General features: G+C 47.1%; 1 protein-coding gene across 2 annotated transcripts in view; it reads left to right on the forward strand.

Annotated features, from left to right (window-relative positions):
- LOC135907568 (proteasome adapter and scaffold protein ECM29) overlaps positions 1–18,331 on the forward strand; it is a 505,292-nt gene that overhangs the window by 170,397 nt on the left and 316,564 nt on the right. For both annotated transcript variants that reach the window (XM_065439250.1, XM_065439249.1), the window contains exons 11-12: positions 14,112–14,344; positions 16,566–16,674. In XM_065439250.1, the coding sequence (XP_065295322.1) occupies positions 14,112–14,344; positions 16,566–16,674 (342 nt within the window). The remainder of the gene's footprint in view (positions 1–14,111; positions 14,345–16,565; positions 16,675–18,331) is intronic.

An 18,331-nucleotide genomic window follows, 5' to 3' on the forward strand; every position in this document is an offset into this window, starting at 1 on the left:
CGCTGGCTTCAGAGGCAGCCATATTAAGTGGGAGGCAAGGTACCAAGACAACCAGTAGGCAAGCTCTCCCAAGTAACAAAGCACCTATAAAGAAACGACAAGGAATGAAAGTGAAAGTGTCCAACTCAAGAGATAAGGTAGAATTTGCAGAGCTGTCAAAACTGATCAACAAGGCAAAAATAAGCGATATTCGAAATTATAACGTGAGAAAGACTGAAGAAGCTGTAAGAAATTGACGCAGCCTGAAATCAGTGAGAAAGAAATTTGGCATGGGACGAACGCGCCAAACAACCATCTCCAATCGCACGCCTGCTTACCGAAATAGCATGAGATCGCCCACTTACCTGTCAAAAACGGAACTCGAAGAGAGTGCAATGAAAGGGGAAAAAAACAACATGCAGTATTTTTTCACTTCGCACGACAAAAATGTTATTTTGGTTTGATGCCGCGGCAGCCTAGTAGTGATGACAGCGGCCTCAAACTTACTGAAGCTGCGAGCCAGCATTTCAGCCAGCCCCCTCGGCAAACACTCACGTGGCAGATTTTTCGTTGGCGTTGCATACTCCCTGTGCACGTGCACGGTAACGTTTCAGAAGTCGCGGGGCTCCATTGTGAGGTTGCTGTTCTTGTCGCGACGATTGCATTCATGAGGCTGACGTAACGAGCAGCTTCTGCCACTGTCGGGCCTGAATCGCCTGTGCTGTCGCTTTCCGTGTCATTCTCATCACTGTCGCTAGTCGACACTTCAGCAACAACAGAGGCAACGATGGCGAAAAGTCGAACCTCGTAGCCGACATCTCTTCGTGGTCACGGTGGTGCTGCTGAGCACCTTCTTCGAATTCCAAATGCCACACACCGTCATCAACAGTAGATCTGTCGCGTGCCAGTGCCAACTTCTTTGTGTCACGTTCGATAGCATGAACTATGTCTAATATTTCTTCTATGCTGAGCACCCGGCGTCTTTTTTATCCGAGCTTCAGCATAACGTGAGTCCTTTCTTGCATGCACAACGCCACAACGCTCTCTGGCATGGCGCCGAAATGATGTTGATGTTGATGTGGCTTCACGCACAAAGGCACAGGGCACTTGGAGGCCGTTGTTCTGATCTCTAAGGCTTGTTCTGCCGAACCACCCGATGGGGACGACGCACTGCTGTGTTTGCATGACAAAAAGTGGAAACATTGTGTGTTAACCGATACGTTTGCAATAAGCTGGTATGGTTTATGCGGATACAAAACACATGTTCAATGGCCACTGAGTCAGGGATATGACTTTACTACTTTTAAAATGAAACTACTCTTTAAGCAGGTATGGTTTAACGAAATTTTACTGTACCAGCAGTCATAGACGCATTACGTATTCAAGGAGTACAGGCCACTTACATAAATATCCTGCAAAATATCTACAAAGATTCTACAGCTACCTTAATTTTCCACAAGTAGGAAGATACCTATAAAGAAAGGGATCAGACAAGGAGACACAGTCTCTCCAATGCTGTTCACTGCGTGCCTGGAAGAAATATTCAAGCTATTAAACTGGGAAGGCTTAGGAGTAAGGATTGACGGCGAATACCTCAGCAACCTTCGGTTTGCCAATGATATTGTTCTGTTCAGCAACAATGCAGATGAGTTACAACAAATGATTGAGGACTTTAACAGAGAGAGTTTAAGATTGGTGTTGAAGATTAACCCTTTGCAGTCCGAAACTTTTACCCACTTTCCGACTGTCCTGGTCCGAAACTATTTTGGGAGTTTCTGGCGCCACGAAGAAACACACAAACTGTGGAAGAAAAACTCACAGGGTATTTATTTCTTCTCTTGCATTCTGCAGGTAACTCCTTTACCGATATTTGAGTAGCATGTGACATTGCTCAAATCATTCTCCTGGATGCAGGCCAGGGTTGTTACTGCAGGTTTTGCAGAAAAACATTGTTTCCCTTCTGCCTCCTTTTGTTTTTCGATCACTTCAAGCAGCACAGTCCCTGCTGCTTCGGCCTGGGAGCTTGTAGATGAAATGGCTACTCTTATGTAGCCTTTCCTCGCACTCCTTCCATGCAGACGGGCCTCGCTTTTTGGCTCAAGCTGTTGGATGAGGTTGCGGCTGTACGGCAGGTGTCGCTGTTCTTTCTTGCCGTTTTTTTCTCGCCCTGATTCTGCAGGTGTGTGCGCCTGAAAATAAACCGATTGACAATCGAAACCTCTAGGAGCCAGAAAAAAAGCTTTTACCACCATTTCATTGTCTTTCGACAAGATGCGTAGCTCGCACAATAATGATCCGCATGGTCAACTGTACCCATGTTTTCTGTTAGTGACGTATGACCACTGGTTTCTTCATCGTCACTTTCTTTCCTCCTGCTTGTGTCCTTGTAGCTTCTTTCAGAGATACGTTGTGGGCGGAACTAAGCATCATCACTTGATGCTTGTCTCACCAAGCAAGCACCATGTAAGAGTCTCCTTTTCTATAAGCTGCCAATTCGCCTTTCTTCAGCTTTTTCTTGACCTGCCGTGGCATTTGCTTGCGATTTGGCATCACGGTACCAGTCAATAATACTCTCTGTAGAAGTAACTCCTCGGTAAGCATTGGCGAAGTGTAAAATCTGGCGGTGTTGAGGTGGTAGCCACTCACCGGTGTAGCTTGCTGCACTTTCTGGAGCAGGTGCAGAACAATCCGGCAGGTGAAGGGGAGCTCGGAGCGGCTGAGGCTGTCAGTTGTTGTACTGCCGTAGTAGGGCCCAATTACCGAAATGTACCCCGTTTGGCAGTTGGCAGGTGCATAAACATGCATGCCCCATTTGGTTGGCTTTTGCAGATTATAGCATATGAACCGAGACACTGCCCTTGAATCCAGCGGTGCTCTCATTGATGCAAATTTTGGGGCCGGCTCTGAAATGCTCTCTGCATTTCACGTCGATGTAATGCATGACATCCTGATCTTGCTTACACGAGTTACCGGCTGACCTGAAGTGGCATCATGGCATGGGGCAACGTGCAGCATGCAAAAGATTTGCAGAAATCTTTACCAGCAGAAAACGTGCGCGAAAAAAAGGCATCTTGTTTACAATATCTCGGCTTAAATACTCCTTCCGTTCTGGTTTCAGATTCAAGGCCATGTTTATAATTACTCCAATAACTCTTTCCCACTCCTGTGAGAGCCTGTCGAGGCTTACAGTATAAATAAATGAATGAATGAATGAATGAATGAATGAATGAATGAATGAATGAATGAATGAATGAATGAATGAATGAATGAAGCAAGAAAGAAGCTTTGAATTCTGTTGAGGTCATGTCTTCCCAGTCCTTCCAAATTGAGTCCTTTGGAAGCTCACCACCACTCGAAATATTTTCATGTACATAGCGGTTTGTTTCGTGCATAATATTGCCCATTAGCTCGTCTGTAAAAAACAGCGGAAAGTAATTCAGCTCACAGATGAGATTGTAAGCGCTTACTTGTGATCCTGCATTCACGACAGTGAAGGGAAATTCAGTGAAATCAGGCACATTATCTGTGTGCACTTTCCAATTTGCAGCATTTTGGTTGCACACTGTTCCCTTGTGTGTCAACAGAGGTGATGTCTCCACTGCAGTCATCCTCTTCGTCACTCGCTTCTGTCGAATCACTGTCATCACTATCTAATGGAGGCACGTAATTCTCTTCCTCACTGAAGTCACCATCGCTTTCACTAAATGTACCACCGTAAAACACACTCGGTGAAAAAGTGGCCATGCTCCTCTGCAAACCACGCCTATGTGCAGTTCTGCACTCATGTGAGAACGCTATGGGATCCAGAAGCCGTGCTGAACATTGTGCTGCACCGTAATTCAAAAAGAAATAAACTTCAATAACCAAAGTTCACTTATCCCTCAAGAGATCACGCAACATGTATACAAAGAATGCACGGGAATCGCAGGGAGAAAAACCATGAAATTTAACCTTCGAACACCCTTGTCGGGCGATGTTCGACAGCGGACTGCTACGGCCGTGTTGCGTTGTCGGGCCTTGCCCGAGGACAGACCAGACAGGGTTAATATACATGTTGTATATCCTCCATTCTGGAGCCAAAGCACCCGCTCTGGGGGCCGCCACCGATGTGGCGAGGAGGACTCCCCCACCTAAAATGGCACTGCTGAGATCGCTGTGGCAGAAGCGCCGGACACTTGACACCCCTCAAACTGTGTGCAAATTACTGGTGGGTGCATTCTACTAACAGCGACCGGCAGTGCGGTGGTACCTTTCAGGTTTGGAGCGGGTTGCTTGCACGTTTGGGGTGCAAGAAAGCCTGTTTAACACAGTGTATTGTGACTTTCCCTTTCTCTCTACTCTCTCCCCTTTCCCGTACCTTCTAGTAAAAAATAAATGAGTCTTCTTGATGCGCTCGAAGTGAACAGACGTCTGTCATTTTTCCATAAGTTAAAAGTTCTCCGTCTCTGATTCCACAACATTTTGGTGCCGAAACCTGGGAATAGGGACATCAAAAGATGGATATCGACAGAATCAAGAGAAGAACGGCTATGGTGCAAACATCTACAACCGAGCTGCTCAACGAAGTATCTGCCATGGATGACAGCGCATCAATTGGTGAGCTGGAAGAAAAGATAAATCTTCTTTCTCGTAAAGAGCACTCTCTGAAAGAGCTAGATCGGGAGATAGAAGAAGGCATTCAAGATGAAGCTTTCAAAGAGGAAGTAGCATGCTCCGAAATGTACAGAGAAAAGATCAGCCTGGCGAAAACAAACGTACAATGCATGCTACGCGACTTTAGCTGCACAAATGCTTCATCAGATCGCACACTTAACTCCTCAGATAAAAGAGAATCTAGTGCAAACAATTCGCAAATATGCCCCACTGTAAAGCTGCCAAAGCCCGAAATCAACAAATTCAACGGAGATCTTCGAGAGTGGCAAGGATTCTGGAATCAGTTTGAGTCGACTATCAACACTAACCAGAAGCTCTCAAACATAGGCAAATTCAAGTACCTCAACAGACAGGAAAGGCAGCGGCTGCGGTAGCAGGACTTGACTTGTCGGAAGGCAACTACGAAGTTGCTCTCTCGCTATTGAAGGAGAGTTTCGGCAGAAAGGAAGTAATTATAGAAGACCACATGTCACGGCTACTTAACATCAAGCCAGTGCGCAACTCACGGAATCTCAGTCAACTGCACAGCCTCGTCGACGAAGTATAGATAGGTGTACGCAGCCTCACTCCTTTAGGCGTGAGTGTCGGCACTTATGGAACTTTGTTATTGACCGTAATAAAGAAAGCGATGCCTGCCGACCTTCGTCTGGAATAGCAACGAAGAAACGAGGCTACAAACGAGGGAAGTGAGCTGGAGGTGCTGTTGCGTTTTTTTTAGAAAAGAGGTTGCGACGCGGGAGATCATACAGCGGGCCAAAGCACCGAGAGACAACAGTGCTGAATTGGTAAAGGAAAGGCGCAACAGCAACATTGCAACAACTGCAGCGGCTTTGCACACCACAATGAAGGACAGCACAATATGTCTATTTTGTAATTCGAACGGCCATGAGACCGGCAACTGTAATGCAAAAATGTCTGTGGTGGATAAGAGGGAGGTGCTGAAGCATGACAATCGGTGTTTCCGTTGCACAACAAGGCGGCACGCGTGAAGAGAATGCCATAAAGCTAAGTGGCTCAGGTGTGCACTTTGCAACGGCAGACACTTAATGATAATGTGCGACCCTGACTTTAGAAGACACCGCAACACTGATGAAGGGGATGCATCTTCGTCACTGGTGATTGAGCAAGTCACGGTGTTGAAGTCCTCATTGGGCACGGGAGATAACTTGATGTGCGCTGGAGAGCAGCAGTTTTTCCTACAGACAGCACGAACTTGGACAGAGGGTCCACATGAATGTACACATGTCAGGCTTCTCCTCGATGGTGGCAGTCAGCGAACTTTCATCCATCACAACCTATCCAAAAAGCTGTAGTTAAAGGTACTTGGGGAAGAGGAGCTTAAAATATTTGCCTTTGGTGACCAATTAGCCATAACATGCACAAAAACACGTCGTGTGGAGCTGTGGCTCAGAAGCCAGTACGACAGAAAAAGGCTGCGAGGGGAAGTGCTGGAAGTTTTTTGCATCTGTGCAGATATGGCTACTCCATCAAATTCTGTTCTACTTCAACTTTCAAGACTTCACTTCCAAGTCGCAGACGCCTTGCAGGGCGGCGAAAGTGAAAATATTGACCTTTTGATAGGCGCAGATCATTACTGGGTAATTGTCATGGGATCCACTAAGCGTCTCAGCTCCAAATTGGTGGCAGTGGAGACTGTATTCGAATGGACAGTCCAGGGCCAGGTCAGCACAAGGAAGTCAACAGGAGTCTGCTCCTCGGCTGCTGGCGTGATGTGGATAGGAGTGAGTGAACAAATTGACAAGAAAACATCAGCACAGCTAAAGTCTTTCTTGGAGCTCGAGCACATCGGTATCTAGGAACATGACCAGTTCGTCACCAAGACACGGTCCTTCAGCACTATAAAGAAAGCGTCAACTTTGGGAATGGCCGCTATAAGGTGTCGTTCCCTTGGAATCCAATGGTTTACATGCTTGGCGACAACTACGAGTGCGCAGCAAGGCGTATTAAAGCACAGACAACGCTTCTCTTGAAAAGAGATTCGTTGATTAGGGAATACAACGCCTGCATAAGAGACTACGTATAAAAGGGCTATGCAGAGCCAGCCAGCAAGGATTATGGCACTTCGGAAGGTCCGGTGTACTATATGCCACAACAAGCAGTCGTTCGTCACGAAAGCCAGATGACAAAACTTAGGGTAGTATTCGATGCATCAAGTGCCAAAAATCGGTTCTCACTGAACAATGTCTTGGAAAGTGGCCCAATCCTAAACCCAGAGCTCATTGATCTGCTGATCAACACACTTACAACATTGCCATCATTGCGGATATTGAAGAGGCCTTTCTCCAAATATCCCTGTCAGAGGGTGATCGGAATGCTGTGCAGTTCCTCTGGTATGCTATGACGCCAAAGAAAGGTGAAGAACTTCCAGCTGTGGTCACCTATCGGACGATTCGCATGCCATTCGGCGTCATGTCGAGCCCATTTTTCTTGGCTGCAATGTTGCAACATTATCTTGAAAGTCTGCCGGAACAGCATGCTGAGACTGCGGGTATCCTGCGCAAGCATCTTTACATGGATGACCTTGTAACTGGGGTTGACAGCCTTGACAAGGGAGCCTTGTGCCAGGAATCAAAAGATATATTGTCTCAAGCATGGATGCGGCTACACGAGTGGATGTCAAACGACCACGAACTCATCAACTTCTTAGAGAATGGCAATGTGGAAAGAACGAACGCTGATGCTGGACATGCTGCAGCTACATAGGTATTGGGAGTTGGTTGGAATGTTCAGACTGACCACTTTGAATACAACCTAACCTCACTCATCGACTTCCTCTCCGCAAGAGCTGACAACAAGAGATTTGTGCTGCAGGTCTCTGCAAGAATTTTCGACCCTTTTGGATTTATTGCTCTCCCAACATTATGCATAAAGGTAATGTTCCAGATGTTGTGGGAGTTGGGAATTGGTTGGGACGATCCCTTGCATGAAACATTGAAGCCTGAGTGGGACTGCTGGTGTAAGGAGCTTCCATGCATTGAAGGAGTGTCTATTCCAAGACTGATAGCGACAGACTTCAGAAACGATGATACGGAGAAAGTGGTGCATATTTTCTGTGACGCAAGCCCGAAGGCCTATGGTGCTGTCGCATATATCGTGACCAAGTCTCCATTCGGACTAATAAATGTAAGCTTGGTCATGGCCAAATCAAGAGTGGCCCCTTTGAAACGTCTCTCACTACCCCAATTGGAGCTTATGGGAGCCCCTGTTGGCGCACGACTATGCCACTACTTTACCAAGGCCTTGGATCTGAAGAATGTTGCTACCATCCTCTGGACTGACTCTACAGTAGCTATGTACTGGATCAAGGGAAACGCTGCCAGATGGAAGCTCTTTGTAGCAAATCGAATCTCAGAGTTACAAGTGCTGACAGATGGCAAGGACTGGAAACACTGCCCAGGTTCAGACAACCCCGGTGACTTAATCACTTGCAGCATTCTCCCAGTCACCCCTGTGGGAAGACTAATTGTGGTGGAGAGGACCTAGTTGGCTTCAGGAGGATGACACGCATTGGCCAATGATAAGTGAGCCGAGTTCGAAGGTTCCAAATGGAAAAGCGAAAGGTGACGGTGATGCCCATAGTATCATCGTCATCCATGGCAATTCTCAACGTTGAGAATTATAGTTCATTCAGCAAAGTAGTACGAGTAACCGCGTGGGTCCGCCGCTTTGTTGACAACGGCCACAACAAAGAAGGAAAGACGATTGGCCCATTACTAGCTGAAGAAGTAATCAGTGCCGAAAGATACTGGTTGGCTAAAGCTCAAGGAAATGCGTTCAGTGACAACATTTCAAACCTGAAGTATCGAAGACCACTGCACAAGAGCTCTCCTTTTTTGCCTTTCAACCCGTACTTCGACAAAGAGGGCCTCAGGCGAGTTGGTGGACGCTTGCAATTCAGTAATGGCAACGAAGAGACTAAGCATCCCATTGTTCTCCCTGGCAATCACCCCCTCATGTCACTGCTCATGCGGAAGAAACACTTGAGAATGCTGCACACGGGCATACGCGATACTTTAGCACAACTGCGAGAATCATATTGGATTATCAGAGGGCATCAGGCCGTAAAGAAAGTTATCAAGCAGTGCCTCGTCTGTCTCAAACAAAGTTGCCCTCCAGCTACGGAACCAGTAGCAGCACTTCCAGCTGACAGAGTGACAAAAGGAAACCCGTTCGACATCGTTGGCATCGATCTTGCAGGGCCCTTGGTTGGTCAACAGTCACACGACAGCAAAAAATGCTATATCACTATTTTCACCTGTGCTGTGACATGTGCCATCCACCTTGACCCCGTCAGCGACCTGTTGGCTACAACCTTTCTCGTAGCCTTTAAACGCTTTGTGGGCTGTCGTGGAATCTGCTCGACGGTGTATTTGGACAAGGCGCTCACGTTCAAGCGTGCAGCCAGGGATCTAAAGGCCATGTTCATGCTGTTGCAAGTCGAGGGATTGCAGTCATACTTTGCCGGAACCCAGATAAGATGGAAGCTTATTGTTGAATGGGCAGCTTGGTGGGGTGGATTCTGGGAGTGGATGGTGTGATCTGTAAAAGTAGCATTGCGAAAGGTGTTAGGACGGAGCAGCTTGAGTTTCGAAGAACTGACCACCATTCTTTATGAGGTAGAGGCCGTGTTCAACCCACAACCTTTGACTTTGTAGGATTCTCACCTCCATGCTCTTGGGACAAAGGAATGCCAACACAGTTGTGCAAACAATCACAAGGGCATTTATTGCACCTTTCATAGCTCAATGCCTGCTAGCTGAGTTACTATCCACAAACATGCCGATGGGCGCGCGACAAATCTAGAAGTCCGACTCACCGTGACCGGATAACGTGCGAATTAGTTCGCTCCATGCTGGATCGCAACGTCTGGTTGTTCGCGCGTATGGTCATGCGAACAGTGGCACGTTCGTACGAGGCCTCAAGAGATGGTCTCGCAGAAGCATGGATCGGGGCACGCGCGGGACGTCCGCGCTGCTTGCTGCCCTGAACCAAAGAGGAGGTGCCTCTCCCTCTTCCCGCCCAAGTAACCCCGCCCGTAGGCAGCGCAACACTCGCACCATCTCTCGTACTGCACCTCAACCAGACCAACTGCCGCAGGCATCACGCAGGCCACGTGGCGAAGCCGGACCGCTGGAGACGGGAGCCACGCGGGCAAACAGCACATCAGGGGATGCGTGAGAGTTGCGCATCAGATCCCCCTAACCTTAAATCACTACATATACCGGCGGAACATGTCACACGGTCTAACATCAGTGTGTGCTTCGCGAACGAGGTGGTACATGCAACAGTGGCAGCGCCGAGGAAATGTCCCCATGCTGTCCATAACATGCGAGCCGACATTGTTCGTGGGGTACACCAAAGGTGTCCACTGGTCACAGCATCAGCTTTGCAGACTCGACGGCACGATTCCAGGCCAATACTCTGAAAACGGTGACGCAGTAGTCGGCACGAGTAAGCGTCGCTCACGTCGACGCGCCCTGCTGGCAAGAACCACCGCAGCTGTCGGTGACCGCCGGCTCTTTTCTCCGCCGCCGAGGGTTGCGAGCTGAATACAGGCGGCCACTGAAGTCTCTGCGCCGAACCGGCCACAGCATCACCATAGCCCGGAATGGCTTGATCGTAGACCGGGGCAGCAGCGCAGATCATGTGCAGGTGACGGCAAACCAGGGTTGACTCCGCTCTCGCTGCGTACACTCAACACACTCAGCAAACACTAAAGTAGTGCAAGGGAGAGGAGTTCTGCATGCGCATCCCCCACGTGGTACGATGTTCAACTCGGCTGGCAAAAGTTCGGGCAGCTACTCAGATGCTAAGTTCGTGTGAACGAAGCTCGCTTCCTTGAGTCGAACGAGTAATTTTAATTCATGCGAGGCTAACTAGAATGAGGGAAGCAAATTGCAACATCTCTACACCACGGTCCACCAGGTTGTGTCCCTCGACGTGCGACAGGCAGCTTCGTAAAGCGTTAGGCCTAAAGTGTCGCTACCCTGACAACAACCGGCATCCAAAATACAACACCCAAAATGGGTGCAAAACAGGCAGCCGCAAGGAGACATCAGCTCTGTTAGGTGGTCCTACCCCACTTGGTGCACACAGCATTCGAGTTGACGGCGCCCACCATCCGAGACGGTGTTGGAGCACCCGGTGCCAAGCCGCAATACCAGTCAGCCCGTAGTGACACCCATGGCCCGCAGTCAGCCGGCTCCCAGAGCCCCGACTTCATCAGAGTCAAAGAGATAGAAGAATCTATTTACATAAGAGATTCGGACCACCCACGAGGCTTCCGTACTCACTCGCCTCAGGCTTGCCAATGCTCCGCGGGCGCTAAGCCTCGCTCTCCCAGGATGCAGACTATGTGGCTCTCGTACCGGCGAATGTCATGAAACAAAAACACTTGCGAAAAAGCTTAGCATGTTGACATGTTCAAACACACTACAGCCACCGTCCCCTTGCTCAAGAAAGCACGCCGCCGATGCTAGCGATCAAAATCTACGCTAGGCCTACGCTTTGGTTTAAACAAAGGTCTCGGACGAAGCAAAACTGTTAAAACTATCGTCCGATGCGCCAAGAGGTCCACGTTGGGCAGCCAGATGTAGGATTCTCACCCCCATGCTCTTGGGACGAAGGAACGCCAACACAGTTGTGCAGACAATAACAAGGGCATTTATTGCACCTCTCATAGTTCAATGCCTGCTAGTCGAGTTACTATCCACAAAACATGCTGATGGTCGCGCGACAAATCAAAAAGTCTGACTCACTGCGACCGGATAACGAGCGAATATGTTCGCCCCATGCTGGATCCCAACGCCTGGTCATTCGCGCGTACGGTCACGTGAACGGTGGCGCGTTCGTACTAGGCCTCACGAGACGGTTTCGCAGAAGCATGGATTGATGCACACGTGGGACGTCTCCGCTGCTTGCCGTCCCGAACCAAAGAGGAAGCACCTCTCCCTTTTCACGCCCAAGTAACCCCACCCGTAGGCAACGCAACACTCGTGCCATCTCTCGTACTGCGCCTCAAACAGACCGACTGCCACGGACATCACGCAGGCCACGCGGCAAAGTCGGACCGCAGGAGACGGGAGCCACGCAGGAAAAGAACACATCAGGAGACGCATGAGTCCCGCATCCCCACTACTTTCATATATGATGATGCTCAGGAGCCAGAACCACTGTCACCGGCGCACTTCCTTGTCGGAAGGTAGTTGACGACCCTTCCTGCACACCTACTGCCATACAAAATTCCTGCCGGTGGCATGAATCTCTCACGACGCTGGAAGTACCGTATGGCCATGGCTGATGGTATCTTGTGACGGTGGCGAAAAGAGTACTTATTAGTGCTCAGATCGGCACATATGGGCCAACCAACAAAATCGAGTGATCTGAAGAGACGCCTTGGTGCTCCTGAAGGAAGACCACTTGAAATGCCACATATGGAAGACTGCCAGAATTAAGAAAACACTTAAGGGTAGCAACAGGAGGGTGCGATCCTGCAAATTGCTATCAAGTGGGGGAACAGAGGTGAAGCGACCATTACAGCTGCTGTATCCCTTAGAGATTGTGGAGCAATGAGCTCAGCAATAGTTTGCTCATCCAGGGAGGTTGTTGTATATCCTCCATTCTGGAGCCAAAGCACCCCTGTGCTGGGGGCCTGCATGTTCGGGGTGCAAGGAAGCCTGTTTGGCACAGTGTATTGTGACTTTCCCTTTCTCTCTACTCTCTCCCCTTTCACGTACTTTCTAGTCAAAAATAAATTAGTCGTCTTGATGCGATCGAAGCGAAGGGATGTCTGTCATTTTTCCATAAGTTAAATGTTCTCCGTCTCTTCCACAACAATGCAGAAGACAAAGATAATGATGAATAACTGGGCAAAGGAACAAGAGTTCAGGTGCACCAGTCAGCTTCTAAAGTCTGTGAAGGAGTTCATTTAACTAGGTCAATTAATTGTAGGGAACCCTGATTAGAAGGAAATTCATAGAAGAATAAAAATGGGTTGGATTGCATACAGAAGACATTGTCAGCTCCTGATTGGAAGCTTACCATTATCCTTGAAAAGGAAGGCGTATAATCACTGCATTTTACTGCTGCTGACATATGGGGCAGAGACCTGGAGACTGACAAAGGAGCTTGAGAACAAGTTAAAGACCGCACAAAGAGCAATGGAACGAAGAATGCTAGGCGTATCCTTGAGAGACAGAAAGAGAGCGATTTGGATCAGACAGCAAATAGGTACAGGTGATATTCTAATCGACAGGAGAAAAATGGCACTGGGCAGGTCATGTAATGCGCAGGTTAGTGAACCGTTGGACCATTAGGGTTACAGGATGAGTACCAAGAGAAGGGAAGCGCAATAGAGGAAGGCAGAAGAATAGGTGGTGTGATGAAATTAGGAAATTCGCGGGTGCTAGTTGGAATAGGTTGGCGCAGGACAGGGGTAATTGGAGATCACAGGGAGAAGCCTTCGTCCTGCAGTAGACATAAAATAGGCCGATGATGATGATGATACTCAAAATAATGTTCTCCACTTGTTCAAATAAAACAATGCAGAGAACAAAAATAAATAAATAAAATAATATAAAGGAACGTTTCTGTACAGACATTAATTTGCATTTAAATAGTACGAACGATTATGGATATGACAGCAGCTAGCAAAATTCATACATGTAGTCGGCACAGCCACACCTTGGTGGACTCCCTTCTGGGGAGTGCTTCGACCTTCGCAAGAACTGCGTCTGCAGACTTGCATGTGTGGTATCATTCCAAACTGCTCTTTTACGCCAAAGGAATGAGTAAATTAGCACTGAACATGCTTGGAATAGTACGGTAAATGTGCACAAATTCTAATTAAGAAAATGGCTGCATTTACGAATGTCAGTGGGTACACTGCGTACAAGTGGATGTTAAAAGAATGATCAAGAGAGGGTGCCACAATCCCATGTGACATGCTGGCCGAGTGCACCTCCTGAACCCTCTGCTTCTGCCATCTTTTCAACCCTCTTTCGGCTCTGTGTCTCGAAACATCTTGAAGGCCCATGCTTTTTTTGCTGTCAGAGTGAATATGGAATGAACTTTCTACTGCTGCTGTCACAACACCCAATCTTACTGCACAGTTGCAGTCTTAGTAGATGCGGCCGCCGTCTGCGCTGCAGCGCTTCCAATTGGTTGAAGATGCCTGTAGCTTCCACCGTGCTGCACGGAACTACTGAAACAGAGCATAAGAAGTTACTGAAAACATGACCTATCTTTTTTGTGTGCTGATTTACCGAGTCACAAAATATTGTTCACGTTGTGTTCTAATGAATTAGGCAGTTATAGTCACTGCAATTACTAACATGACTTGGTTAAAACTTGAATAGCAGGAGGAAAGCAGCGAGGGTCGCATGGCTTTGGAGTGTTGAGAGAGTGCTCATGAAGTCAATGCAATTACTGACATGACTTGGTTAAAATTTGGACAACAGGAGGAAAGCAGTGAGGGCCGCCTGGCCCTGCAGGAGGCACTGCTAGCAGTGGCTCCAGCATTTGCGGCCTCGGCCGATGATGCCACCCGACAGCTGCTGCTGGCCCTGGTGTCGACACACGCAGCCTCGCCTAGCCCCACTGCACGCCGCGCAGCCCTGGGCTATGCGGCCACCGTGTTCCCGGCCGACAGTGTGCCTGCTCGTTACCTGCTGCTGATGGCCGCCGGTGACAGGTGGGCTGCCAACAGGCATTCGTACGAGCTTTAATGCAATTTACCAACCAGACAAGGAAGATGCCCACACAACTTGCATCTGAAGGGCTTGTTTTATTATTTGGTGCACTGTGCTTATGTGGATTCTTTATGTCTTGTGGTCACTTACGACGACGCCGCTTTGAACATACATCGGAATATAACTACAACAAATTGCACCACCGTCAACTTTGCGTTGTGTTCTACAATAAAATAAACCACTTACTACACTGCTTTCATGCCACATTATCGTTTATAGCGATTTAAAAAGTATCAGTCAGTGGAAATCTACATCTTTCATCCCCACACCAGTAGGGGGGTGAAGGAACATGTAGACAAAAAAAAAAAAAAAAGACTGTCTGCATCAGACATCTGTCAAGCGCTATAATCCATCCCATTTCATCAACATGGCAGAAAAAAAGACATGTTGGGGATGCAGAAAAGCAGGGCTGTAACAAACAGTGGGAGCAGATGCTGACTGAGGCAACTTTACCTTGGCTGTGTCTTCATTTGTAACAGACAACACAAGATCATTTTCTGAGTGTAATTACAGGTATTTTAACTAACGGAACTAAATAATAATAACATTAACTAAGTATCCTACTAATAACTAAACAAGCTAATTTATTAATGAACTAAACTAATATAATCAACTAATATGTAACTTCACTAACCTAACACAACTAGTCTAATAACTGAACAAACTAATTAACCAACCAAACTCGCTAATAACTAACCTAATTAAACTGAACAACTAATGTGTCTAACTAAATGTAGATATGCATAACCAGCTGAGCTAACTAAATTAATTAGCTAACCAAACAAATAAGTACTTACTAAACCAACTAATTATCGAACTAATAACTAAGCTAAATAACAAAATTTACTAACTAATCTAATAACTACATAACTAAACTCAATAACCAGCATAACAAACTAACTGAATAATCTAATGACATAATAACTAAATAACTAAGCGAACTAAATAAGGTAAATAACAAAGCTAACCGAAGTAATTACCTACGAAACCAGAACTTTGATTATGTAAACAAAACCAAGTTATCTAACTAATCTAACAAAATTAATAAATAGCTAAACTAATAACCTAACTATAATAACTAAGCAAATATGGGTAACTCATTAACTAATCTAACTAATCAACTAGTAACTAACTTACTGAACTAGCTAACCAAGTAACTAACTTATCTAACTGGGCAACATTGGCTGCGGCAAGTTTTGTGAGTGGTGGCGCTGGCTAACACTCCCAGGGTTAGTTCTCGTAGTAACGCATAAATCCCCCAGAAGGTGGATGGGTAAACGGTGCCATGGTAGCTGAATTGCTTGAGCGTCGCACGCTTAATGTGAAGACGTGGGATCGTTCCCCACCTGCGGCAAGTTGCTTTTCATCCACTTTTATTTCCATTAATTCAGGATTTCTTAATTCAGTTATTAAGTACTAGTAATTTCCCGTGTGCTGACCTTGGTGTCTTTGTTTGCTGGCTTCTTATGATAAGTGATGGTCGTAATTTATATCTAGTAATTGGGTTGAATCTCGCATTAGTTACAGCCTTATTTCAGGAACTCGCAGCCCTTTTCTAGCTTGTGCACAGCCTTGTATATGGAAATACTAAGTGTGTGAAGCCGTAGGACGACGTCCGCGAACACGAATGCAAGGCAAACCCTGGTGACCCCAGTGTCCACTTGGCTTTGTGAGCCTTGTTGATATTGGTCACCCGCGGCAATCTGAACATAGCAGTAGTGATCTTTTTGCTCCGCAAGGCAAGTTCTGCAAAGTGACTGTCTTCAGTGGCGACATGCAGCATTCTATGTAGGTGCCACTGGTGGCTGCATCGGTGGTACGCCATTGCCGTATGTGGGCTTAACGACGGGGGAGAAGAGAAATCTGGCAGATGCTAAGCCAATGTGTAGGCGCCTGTGCAAGCTAAACAGGGGCGATGCTTTGGGCCGTCAGAGCCAGGAGAATGCAACAACCTAGAGTTTATCTACCGTAATGGGATGCATCACTAGTGGGCACGACTGAAAGTGTTCGGTGACCTGGGAATGGGGTCCGGTGACCACCGAGGGGCATGGTTTTACTGCTCCCAATGCAGTTGCCCAACTGGCACCTTCTGAAAGCTGGCAATAAGAGCTAAGGTGGGCTTGTGGATCCCGCCGCTGCCTTTCACCAAGTGTGCACTTGCAGCCAGGAGGAGATTCGGCGCGAGGCGCTCAAGGCTCTCTACCCGGCCGAGGGCGGGGCCAGCGTGGCATTCCCACCGTTCCCCGACATGCTGCAGCTCGTCGGCAACAAGGTGACTGCTTTTGTTTCAGGGATGTTGCATAAGCGGGAGTGACAGCCATGTGCGACTCTGCAGCGCTGGCTGATTTCTGCTCAAATTTCTCATATTGCAGTGGGTTCAGTTTAATACTGTGTTTGCAAGCATTACTTGCCTGATTCCTTCACAAAATACCTGGCCTGTATAGTGTGCAGAGTTGATTTTGGGGTGACGAAACAGCGGATCCCTCTCTCGCCACTATGGTAAAAGGTGAAAAAGAGCTTGTTAGTACATATCTGCACGAATACTTGGGGACAGCCCGAAAAAAACGGGGCAAGTTGGGGGGATGCAAATACTTGTACATATGCACCAACAAGCTTATTTTCAACCCTGGTGTGCTTCTGTTGTATAAACTGCCCTGTTTTTTTCTCTCTTTCTCTCTTTTTTTCGTTGCATTATTCCAGTATTGAAGTGAAAGATGAGTTTCACCACAAATAGCAGCATTGTTTTGTTACAGTAAAAACAAAAACAAAATTATTTTCGACATCACCACTGATGTTTTATTGTGAACAAAACAGACTAGTAATCCACAGAAATGTGCCATTAAACTAAACCCTCTGCAAAGTGCACAATTTGAGCGGAAGTCAGCCAGTGCTTTAGCTGAGAGTCACGTACCATTGGCGCTCCTGTTCAGGCAACACTCAATAAAAATGAAGTCATACAAGATGCCATAAGTGCATTCCAAGGGTTAGGATACATGAAGCTGCTTGTTTTAGGATGATGCTCGCATCTTTCTATACCTGAGGGTAGATGAGTGCTTCATTATTCACTGCGAAAAATTCACTGACGATTATGACACTCCCTAATGCAAATTTTGAGTGCAGCTATTTGGGTGTTTTGAATTCGCGATATATTGTGGAAAAGAATTTAATTCTAGACAACAGGGTCCTTTCGGTGTCGGCGCTGGGCCTCTGCTCGGGCAGCTCGTTTGGCAGCCGCGTCAGACGAAGCACAGCCACCGGTTGCATCGCTCGTTGTTCAGAAGGAACTGGCCGACCCCATTTTGTATTATGAATATGTTGTCATGTGTTAGTGACACGGAAGAACGACACAGTGTTCAAACTGAGTTACCCTTTATTTAATTCTATTTTTATTATTTTATTTAACCCTTAATTGGGCGAACTTGTTCCCAACACAAGTAACACTCAAGCACAATAACAGCTGCGAACGGAGTCGGCAATCATAGAAAATCTGACCCGCAGGTCAAGTGCGTCGGTTTTCATGCATCACTCGTTGAAGGTTCATGTGTAATCGTTTGTGCATGCATGGCTTCCAGAAAGTACTACACAATTCGCGTCTTGCAAACACTAAGATTACAGAAAGCTTTGGTGAGAACAGCCAACTAATAGAACTATCGATAACCTTCGAGAAACTTCTGATACGTACAGGTGCGCCGTGCATCGAGGGACAACGTTCAAGATTTGTTACTTGGTAAAGGACGGTGACCGAAGAAAGATAAAGATGCACGGTACTCTGGTGCCATCTCATAGTGATCTCGCTGAAGATGTCTTGTACGGCACTAAGCTTTTCTCCTCGTGCTTATGACGTACCCTCCTCATGTGCTTCCACCTCATGGTTCCACTGTACTCTCCTCCTTCACTTTCCTCCTCACACTCTTTTCATTATCGCCACC

The sequence above is a fragment of the Dermacentor albipictus genome, chromosome 1 (genome assembly GCF_038994185.2).
Source record: "Dermacentor albipictus isolate Rhodes 1998 colony chromosome 1, USDA_Dalb.pri_finalv2, whole genome shotgun sequence".
NCBI classification, from domain to species: Eukaryota; Metazoa; Arthropoda; class Arachnida; order Ixodida; family Ixodidae; genus Dermacentor; species Dermacentor albipictus.